The 11,266-nt window shown below is 39.8% G+C and overlaps 1 protein-coding gene across 1 annotated transcript; it reads left to right on the forward strand.

The window, feature by feature from the left end:
* The first annotated feature begins 989 nt into the window (after window positions 1-989).
* On the forward strand, window positions 990-2,087 carry LOC122555867 (ADP-ribosylation factor-like protein 14). Its single transcript, XM_043702094.1, has one exon. It carries the CDS (start codon window positions 990-992, stop codon window positions 1,578-1,580), a length of 591 nt encoding a protein of 196 aa, XP_043558029.1. The 3' UTR covers window positions 1,581-2,087.
* The last annotated feature ends 9,179 nt before the right edge of the window (window positions 2,088-11,266 follow it).

The raw sequence follows: 11,266 nt of genomic DNA on the forward strand, positions 1-11,266 counted from the left end.
TCTCTGAAGATTGAATTTTCATTTATACCTAGATGGATTGTTCTTACGAATCGTACACGTGTTATTCAGTACATCCTGTATGATTTCATCACTTGACCTGGTGACGATGGTGAATTAATGCCAAGAAATCTTTGGTATTTTATAATTTCAAAACAAGATTGCACCGGTTTCAGTCTGAAGGTTGTATATGTACACCCTCAAAACAAATAAAGAATGAAGACTGATCTCGGTCTTTATGCTGTGCGCAAACATGATTTAAAGCCTTGGTTAGCAAAATCCGAATATAACTTTGTATTTTGAAAAAGCTATGTAAATATGTCAATATAACATAATTCTCAACAATTGTATTTTTATTTGGTAAAGTCTAACTGCAATTTTAAAGGGGGTAAGGCGTGAGGTCAACCAGGGCTGGGTAATAAATGCTGGCCGAGCCACATCCCATAACTGAATTTTAAAAAGTCGCTAGGCTTTAAGCAGGAAGTATTTGAAAATGGACAAAATTATTTGTTACAGGTGTTTATGTGAGAACTCTGAATAGAGAAATGTATTTCCTACAATTGTCCAAAGTGTCTATGTAATATATATCTTAGAAATGATCGTACAGATATCATATTTGTATTTCATACAAATTCGTAATCAAATAAATGAAACAGATTGCTGCAACAAGCTGAACGATACCTTGATAGAGTGTATGCAAATTAGGCAACAATGTGAGGCTCACCTTGTGTTCACTCCCTTCATGCAAACACACACTTGTTACCCCAGTTCGCCCTCTGCTCAGGTGTATCAGTATCAACACCCATCCTCATGTCTTACTGTATTTGATAAGAAGGCGCGGCATAAATAGCTGCAGGTGCTTACATGGTATCAATATGCTTCACAGAACTGCAGCTGAGACACGGAAGTATTCAGCGAACACGCCCAATATCTGGTGCTAACTTGGCAGTTGGGTGAACAGTTACGTCGTAGAGGTACATTGCTGAGTCCAGATGGGTTTGTTGACCTCCAAAGAAGCTAAAAGGAAACATGCTCGCATTTTGATGTTGGGCCTGGACGCAGCGGGTAAATCCACTTTGTTGTACAGATTAAAATTCGGAGATACTGAATTTTTCACATCCACCACTATAGGCTTCAACGTGGAAATGCTGGAGCATAGTAAAAGCGTTACCCTTACACTTTGGGATATTGGAGGACAGCACAAGATGCGACAGTTTTGGCCGTATTATTTTCAAGACACCGATGGGCTTGTTTTTGTTGTGGACAGTGCAGATAAGGAGCGGATGGAAGATTCCAAGAGAGAATTTGAACGGATGCTAAAAAACGACTGGTTGAAAGGCATTCCCGTGGTGGTCATAGCAAACAAGCAAGATCTTGCCGAAGCGCTGTCTACAGAGGAAATCACCAAACGTTTCCACATGAATAGATGGTGCTCAGATCGAGACTGGTATGTACAGCCATGCTGTGCCAAAACGGGGGAAGGGTTAACGGCAGCCACTAAGATGATAATCTCATACGTCAAAAAGAAAATGAACTCTAAAAGCGAAGAAACGGGCAGTGATATTCAAGAGGACAGGTTATAATTAATGTTCCAAACGTTGTAATATTGTGGTGATTCTTGATAATCTTTTCGATGAAACTACAAACACGAACGGTTCACCTATTTTGTAGTAATAGTGATTAGACTGAACCTAAAATCCGACGATTAAGAATTCTAAGGCTGCCAAATCGGAACAGATAAGAAAGAATATCGAAAGAAATTGTTGTCATCACATTGGTATTGCAGAAACTGTAGTTGCCATACCTTCAACTGCCTGGACCCGAAGCGGTTCATATCCATCTGTACACAGCTCCCACCCCCATCTTCTCCTTTCAAATCTCTCCTTAACACCTACATCCTTGATTGTTTCTGTCATCTGTACTAACATATTCTGATGTGGCGAGAGCCTCGCATCAAGCCTTTTGGTATGTTTACTTTAAAGTGTTATACAAATGCATGTTGATGGTGTGACAGGTATAATCTTTGTTACTTTAAAGGGGTCTGTGAGGTCAGTCTTTTAAATAAATTATTTTTAACTTCTGTCTCGAAATTTACAACTTAACGGCAACAGTTTATTCACTTATTCAAAAATCTTTATTGTCTCGTCAAAAAATTAGGGCGTCAAAGAATTGAAAATATATGATGAAGAATTCCTTGTAATTTAAGTACTTTGATGAAACTGTAATGACCATTAACCCCTGTCGCAGCACGAAATTCTTTGAATATGATGGGCCAGTTCCCAATGAAAGGCATTACATATGTTATGCATTTTGGAACGCTGCTTAAATCTATCCAGTAAGAAAAGTGGGCCTAGCAAAGAGACGTGAATGCAAGTGACTCAGTCATGCTTCACCAACAAATACTGACAATTTCTAATCGATGTTAACCTAAAACTGATCCACATCGATGCAAAAATGACAACTGAAGTAACACCTGAATTGCAATCGCAGAGAAGGGTATAATGCATTACAGTAATTTATTCTCACAGCTTCAATGCATAGCAAAGATACAACATATGGCCAGGAGTTTACAACCAACATTGATTTATAGCGTTTACCTTGTCGAAGGCTGCCCACAAAGATCTAGCATGGTGTGAACTTCCCTCTTCCCAGTGGAATATATACGGTGCTTGATAAAGGGGATTTTTGGCTGTGCATTTTTTTATCATTATGGAGAAATTTGACCCTGCAAAAACAGAAAGTTCCCTTCTCAGGGCCTGTGAGGCTGTTTTGTAGTAATTAGGAAGTTAGTATAGTCTCAATAAATAGTTCCATCTCATTCAACAAGTTGTAACTTTTTTTCAAGGTTTATTTTCAATGAGACTGATAACATAAGAGTGGAAGTTCTATTCAGTTCATAGATTTCCCATTTAGTGCAATCTGGCTATGTCATATCCTCTATGGTAACGTGGACTACAGACAGGAACATCTGGATATCCACGTTATTCTATGTAAGTGCAGCATTCTGAAATTCATGTCAGTTTAAGTGAACTATTGAGACCAAACACTGAAAGTTGCAGAGTCACTACAAGTCCAAAAGCCAGACCTGCAAGTTTTATTACGATGAAATAATTTCATTGCAGAAAAGACTTTGTCTCCTTGCCATATGTCACTTATTGAAGAAAACAATAACATGAAATCTAAAACCTGTCTATTGTAACCAGGATGCAAATTTGTGATAGGCAAGATATACAACCAGTAGAATCTTATGAATTAGTGGAGTTTTTTATTCGATAAGGACTACTTCAAACTTGCTAGTTTCAAATGTACACACACAAAAAAATTCCACTTTGTTATAAACTCTGCTGTCACAGGCAACAGAATCATGAAAGCACCAAAGACTCACATGAACTGTTATATGCTTTTGCCAATTTTGCAATTCCCCTTACAAAAGCTATTAGCAAAAATCATGTCAGCTTTTTCATAACTGACACAAAATTGGAAAATGTTTGTATACAAAGTAATCTTAATTATTTTTGTAATGATTTCTATTACTTTTTTTTAGAAACTGAAGTAAATAATCAATTTCATTATATCATACAGAATAAAATTGTGCTTCACCAATGCAATTTCCCATTGAGTACAAATTTGAAAACTATTATTCCAATAACAGTATATTCTATCCATATTTGAATATCTCTTCTCTAAGGTCATAGGAGCAAGAATTGCAATAGGCTACAATGATCCTTGGGCATTCTCTACCATTCAATAAGATCAGGATTAACCTACAACCTAAACTTCACTCTGCTGCCCTGTCTCCACATCTCAATTCTTTTGGCGTCTAAAGAGCTATTTCAGTCTTGAATGTGTTTAACAACTGGGCATTCACAGCACTCAGCAATTCCAATAATTGAAAATTGAATTAAGGAATTTTTCATCTCAGTCCGAAATAGTTGATGTCTAATCCTGTGACATTGTCCCTAGTTCCTATTCTCCAAAGAGAACAGACTCGCAGTAGCTATCATGTAAAGCATGTAATAATCTTATATCTTTCAATAACATCCCTTCTTAAACTTTTAAACAAAATATATCCATATCCTACTCAATCTCTCTTGAGAGGACAACCCTCTCATACAGAAATCAATCTTATGAACCTTTGTTGGATTCCCTAACAGGCAAATATGTAAGTAGATCGAAATTGTACACAGCACTCAAGTGTAGGCTCACTGAGGACCTGTACAATTGACTTGAGATTCTTCCACTGCAAATCCTATTGAATACAGGTATCCAAACCATTTCCCTTCTGCACTGATTGTTGTTTCTGCAACTTAACTTTATAATTTATTTACAAATAAAAGTTCCCTCTCAACCGTGCATCCAAGCAAAATTTCCAATGCAGGTCACACACACATTGGCTCCTTTAAGTTACCATATACAGCTGAGCAAAATAATTTGTATTACTTGTTTACTGACAAACGTTTTTTTTAAATAATGAAGTTTGGAACAGACTTAGATTGAAAAAAGTGGCTTACAATTTTTCCAAAAATCATGTTAAGCTTGAGGGTCAATGGGCAGGAGAAGGAGGCATTGAGAACTCAGAAAAAGCTTACCAAGAAATGTAGTAGTAAATAAAGATATATACAAAACTTTTTAATTTGTCTGCTAATATCTTGATTACCATCAACCTATTCTCACACACCAATATTGACCCTTTCCCATTTTGCCTATCTTTTCTAAAGAGCATGTGTCCTGGAATATTTCTTTCTCAATCTTGTTCACCCTGCAATTAAATCTCAATAATGGCCACTATATCAAACACATCCACCTCTATCTGTATCATCATTTGTTTCTCATTAAAAATGCTTTATGCATTCAGATAAAGTGCCATTTTAAACATAGCATTTTCTGATTCTTTCTTCTACGTGACAGTAAAGCAATTTCTTACACGTTTTTTTCTTGTGTGTATGGCCTTTGAATTCTTTTTTTATGCCTGCTGGCAATGGCTCACCTACCATTCTTTGGAAAAGAGATTATTTAACTTAAATAAAACTCATATCCACATAAGTGAACATTCCACATTAAATGGGGATTTCAAGATGTAAAATGTTTTCCCCTTAATCACACATGAGGATTTTCATGTTCATTTGTATTTACCCGCCAGTCGTGACAAATAATTGATTTACCTTCATGAAGCTTTTTGATTGATTAAGAGCAGATCGAACTAAACTAGGCATCCATCAGATGCTTTGGGCCAACTGCAGTAGGAGAATTAACCTCAATCACAACCTTTAAACCTGTTGGACCAACTTCATTGTCATAGAGTCTTGGAGATGTACAGCATGGAAACAGATCCTTCGGTCCAACCCGTCCATGCCGACCAGATATCCCAACCCAATCTAGTCCCACCTGCCAGCACCCGGCCCATATCCCTCCAAACCCTTCCTATTCATATACCCATCCAAATGCCTCTTAAATGTTGCAATTGTACCAGCCTCCACCACTTTCTCTGGCAGCTCATTCCATATCTGTACCACCCTCTGTGTGAAACGGTTGCCCCTTAGGTCTCTTTTATATCTTTTCCCTCTCACCCTAAACCTATGCCCTGTAGTTCTGGACGCAACAGTGGCCTAACCAATGTCCTGTACAGCCGCAACATGACCTCCCAACTCCTGTACTCAATACTCTGACCAATAGAGGAAAGCATACCAAATGCCTTCTTCACTATCCTAACTACCTGCGACTCCACTTTCAAGGAGCTATGAACCTGCACTCCAAGGTCTCTTTGTTCAGCAACACTCCCTAGGACCTTACCATTAAGTGTATAAGTCCTGCTAAGATTTGCTTTCCCAAAATGCAGCACCTTGCATTTATTTGAACTCAACTCTATCTGGCACTTATCAGCCCATTGGCCCATCTGGTCCAGATCCTGTTGTAATCTGAGGTAACCCTCTTCGCTGTCCACTACACCTCCAATTTTGATGTCATCTGCAAACTTACTAACTGTACCTCTTATGCTCGCATCCAAGTCATTTATGTAAATTACAAAAAGTAGAAGACCCAGCACCGATCCTTGTAGGCACTCCACTGGTCACAGGCCTCCAGTCTGAAAAACAACCCTCCACCACCACCCTCTGTCTTCTACCTTTGAGCCAGTTCTGTATCCAAATGGCTAGTTCTCCCTGTATTTCATGAGATCTAACCTTGCTAATCAGTCTCCCATGGGGAACCTTGTCAAACGCCTTACTTAAGTCCATAAAGATCACATTACCGCTCTGCCCTCATCAATCCTCTTTGTTACTTCTTCAAAAAACTCAATCAAGTTTGTGAGACATGATTTCCCATGCACAAAGCCATGTTGACTAGCTCCCCACAGAGTGTTTGTGTACACCTGATCAGGTCCTGGAGATTTATCCACCTTTACCTGTTTCAAGACATCCAGCACTTCCTCCTCTGTAATCTGGACATGTTGCAAGATGTCACCATCTATTTCCCTACAGTCTATATCTTCCATATCCTTTTCCACAGTAAACACTCATTTTGATGCAAAATGATGCAAAATACTCATTTAGTGTATCCCCCATTTTCTGCCGCTCCACACAAAGGCCGCCTTGCTGATCTTTGAGGGGCCCTATTCTCTCCCTCGTTACCCTTTTGTCCTTAATGTATTTGTAATCATTAACACAGATGATCACTCTGGTTCAGTATTGCTCGAAGTAGATATATGTTCTTGAAGCTTTCAATCTCACACACCTCAGGACAAATGGAAGAATGCCAAATTTCAAAGGAGTCAATAATTCATATTACACTTTAAAAATTCTTTCACAAGATGTATTTATTATCCATTCCCTTATTGTCCTTGAGAAGGTGATCATGTGCTGCCTTCTTGATCTGCTGCAGTTCATGATGGATAGGTGCAACCATAATACTTTTAAGAAGAGTGTTCCAGGATTTTGACCCACAATGAAGAAACAATGATATATTTCTAAATCAGAATGGTGAGTGTCTTGAAGAGGAACTGGCAGATGCTGTCAGACTTATTTATCTATTGCCATGGTCCTATTAAGTGGTCAATGTTCCAGGTTTGGAAGCTGTTGAAGCTTTTTCTGAGTTAGTGCAGTGCACCTTGTAGATGGTACACAACACTGCCACTGTGTGTCATTGTAGATGGAATTCCAATCAAATGGACTGCTTTTTTCTTGACAGCGTTAAGCACCTTGAGTCTTGCTGGAACTGCACTCATCTAGTCAAGTGGAGAATACTCCATCATATCTCTGACCTGTATCTTGTAGATGGTGAACAGGCTTTAAGCAGTCTGGAAGTGACTTCAGTCTCTTAGCTGCTCTAATAGCCACCGTATTTTTTGTGATTTGTCCAGTTCAGTTTCTGGTCAATGTTGATAATGGGGGATTCATTATTGGTAACATTATTATAGAGTCATAGAGATGTATAGCACGGAAACAGACCCTTCAGTCCGACTCATCCATGCCGACCAGATATCCTAAACTAATCTAGTCCCATTTGCCAACACTTGGTCCATATCACTCTAAACCCTTCCCACTCATACACCCATCCAGATGCCTTTTAAATGCTGTAATTGTATCAGCCTCCACCACTCTCTCTGGCAGCTAATTCCACACACACACACCACTCTCTGCATGAAAAAGTTAACCCTTAGGTGCCTTTTAAACTTTTCCCCTCTCACCCGAAACCTATGCTGTCCAGTTCTGGACTCCCTCACCCTAGGGAAAATACCTTGTCTATGTACCCTGTCCATGCCCCTCATGATTTTATGAACCTCTATAAGGTCACCCCTTAGCCTCTGACATTCCAGGGAAAACAGCCCCAGCCTATTTAGTCTCTCCCTATAGCTCAAACTCTCCAACCATGGCAACATCCTTATAAATCTTTTCTGAGTCCTTTCAAGTTTCATAACATCCTTCCAATAGGAGGGAGACAAGAACTGCACACAATGTTCCAAAAGTGGCCTAACCACTGTCCTGCAACATTACCTCCCAACTCCTATACTTGATGCTCTGACCAATAAAGCATACCAAATGCCTTCTTCACTATCCTATCTACCTGCGAGTCAACTTTCAGGGAATTATGAACCTGCATTCTAAGGTCTCTTTGTTCAGCAACACTCCACAGAACCTTACCATTAAGTGTGTAAGTCCTGCCCTGATTTGCCTTTCCAGAACGCAGCACCTTGAATGTCGAGAAATGATTGTTACATATTCTCTTGTGGGAGATGGTTTTTGCCTGAGCAATATAATGGGAATGTAATGATGATTAAGAATTACAGTAACAACTAATTTAAACTTATTAGCCAGTCCTGAAATGTGGCTTGCTTACACTTACTAAGAGCAATATACAGGATTGATCCTCTTCAGGAAAAAAGAAACACATCCAGACATTGCATCGTTTGAAATAAACAAAAGCATGAAAGACAACTGTTCCCTTCTGCATTTGCAATGAAATTCCTCAAGTAATCAAGAGACAACTTGCCAACCAATCAGCACATGTTTCTCATGGAGTATAAACTATTGTTCCTTTAGGAATGCGGTGTGCTTGTATCTCTCCTAATGAGCAAAATATTAAAAGCTTTGATAGCAAGACTTTTTCTCAGCCATATTCAAATCTTGTTTTACCAATGAACTTCTTTGAGAAGGAGACCAAACAGGTGAATGAGGGTAAAGCAGTTGATGTGATGTATATGGATTTCAGTAAGGCAATTGATAAGGTTCCCCACAGTAGGTTATTGTACAAAATATGGAGGCATGGGATTGAGGGTGATTTAGCGGTTTGGATCAGAAATTGGCTAGCTGGAAGATGACAGAGGGTGGTGGTTGATGGGAAATATTCATTGTGGAGTTCAGTTACCAGTGGGGTACTGCAAGGATCCACTATTGGGTGCACTATTGTTTGTCAATTTTATAAACGTCTTGGATGAGGGCATAGAAGGATGGGTTAGTAAATTTGCGGATGACACGAACGTCGGTAGAGTTGTGGATAGTGACAAAGTATGTTGTAGGTTACAGAGAGACATAGATAAGCTGCAGAGCTGGGTTGAGATGTGGTAAATGGAGTTTAATGTGGAAAAGTGTGAGGTGATTCACTTTGGAAAAAGTAACAGGACTGCAGAGTCCTGGGTTAATGGTAAGATTCTTGGTAGTGTAGATGAACAGAGAGATCTCGGTGTCCAGGTACATAGATCCTTGAAAGTTGCCATCTAGGTTGATAGGGTTGTTAAGAAAGCATACGGTGTGTTAGCTTTTATTGGTAAATTAGATTACATTAGGTTAGATTACATTACAGTGTGGAAACAGGCCCTTCGGCCCAACAAGTCCACACCGACCCGCCGAAGCGTAACCCACCCATACCCCTACCCTACATTTACATTTTACCCCTTACTTAACATTACAGGCAATTTAGTATGGCCAATTCACCTGACCTGCACATCTTTGGACTGTGGGAGGAAACCGGAGCACCCGGAGGAAACCCACGCAGACACGGGGAGAACGTGCAAACTCCACACAGTCAGTCGCCTGAGGAGGGAATTGAACCCAGGTCTCTGGTGCTGTGAGGCAGCAGTGCTAACCACTGTGCCACCGTGCTGCCCACGGAACCATGAGTTTCGGAACCATGAGATCATGCTGTAGCAGTACAAAACTCTGGTGTGGCCACATTTGGATAATTGCACACAGTTCTGGTCACCGCTTTACAGGAAGGCTGTGGAAGCTTTGGAAAGGGATTAAAGGAGATTTACTAGGCTGATGTCTGGTATGGAGGGAAGGTCTTACAATGAAAGGCTGAGGGACTTGAGACTGTTTTCCTTAGAGAAAAGGTTGAGAGGTGACTTAATTGAGACATATAAGATAATCAGAAGGTTAGATAGGTTGGACACTGAGCCTTTTCCCTCAGATGGCAATGGCTAGCACAAGGGGACATAGCTTTAAATTGAGGGGTGATAGATACAGGACCGATATCAGAGGTAGTTTCTTTACTCAGAGAGTAGTAGACTCGCCAACTTTAAGGGCATTTAAATAGGCAGACGGACGAGAATGGAATAGTGTGGGTTAGACAGGCTTCAGATTGGTTTCACAAGTCGGCGCAACATTGAGGGCCGAAGTGGACATTTGGTCCACTTACTGCGCTGAAAAAAATACTCCGATTCAACTCCAGTTGAATAGGATGCAAAAAGTAGCAATGAAAATACACACCTGAAAATAAGGTTCCAACTCAGTGAAAATGAAACTGAAAATAATTGTTGCATTGTGAAAAAGGTAAGCATATGATAGAGAGAGCTAAGCGACACCACAATCAACTGATCAGACCTGTAATCCTTACACATTCAATGAAGAATAGTGGAGGTCAAATAAACAATTAATGGGAGGTACCTCCAAGAACATCCCACTCTTCAAAGATACTAGAGCTCAATTTTCAAGTCTGAAGCATTTCCCTAATTATCTTTATCCAAAGGTAATCAGTGCATGATCTTTTTAGTCCTTGTCCTAAGATCCACACCATCATAAATACTTGACATCAACCAATTTGATTAATTCTATGTGACGTCAGGAAACAGCTGAGTCCATTGGACACAGGAAAGATTACAGACCCCTGTGAAATCCAGGTGATAGTTCTGTCACTGTCAATTATAATTGTAACATTGGGATTAACTCTGCAAAATTACCCAGATGTGTTCTGCTCAAATTGCACCTAAATTGTGCCAATTGCTGTCCACTTACCCAATTCCAATCATCAGCAGTATCATGGAAGAAGTTATCAACAGCCCCATATACTATGAGTAATCTGCTCACTGGTACTCAGTTTAGAATCCACTGGAATTATTCGGCTCTAGTCCATAGGTGTGATGAGAATAACTACACCTAACATAAAGGTAACATTTGACCAAGTGCAGTACTGCAAGCTTTGTTAAAATGAAGACAATGACATTTGGGGAGGAAATTCTCCAATGGCTGGTGTAAACCTGACATAGAGATATGGCTATGATCACTGGACGGGATCATCCCAGTCTTAGGGAATTGCTGGAGAACTTTTGGAGTGCCTCAGGGCAATGTCTTAGATCTAATTGTAGAACTGTTGCTTGCACTAACATTGATTGGCTCCAAATCTGGACTGTTAACTCTACATGTTCAGGGGCAACTGGGATGGTCAACAAATCCAGGCTTTTTTAGGGATATCTATGTTTCAGACTGAATAACAAGAGAGGAGGTAATATTCACAGAACACAAATGTCAGGCCTGTTGAAAGGCATGACCAGCTTCCTTCA

The sequence above is a fragment of the Chiloscyllium plagiosum genome, chromosome 13 (genome assembly GCF_004010195.1).
Source record: "Chiloscyllium plagiosum isolate BGI_BamShark_2017 chromosome 13, ASM401019v2, whole genome shotgun sequence".
NCBI lineage: Eukaryota > Metazoa > Chordata > Chondrichthyes > Orectolobiformes > Hemiscylliidae > Chiloscyllium > Chiloscyllium plagiosum.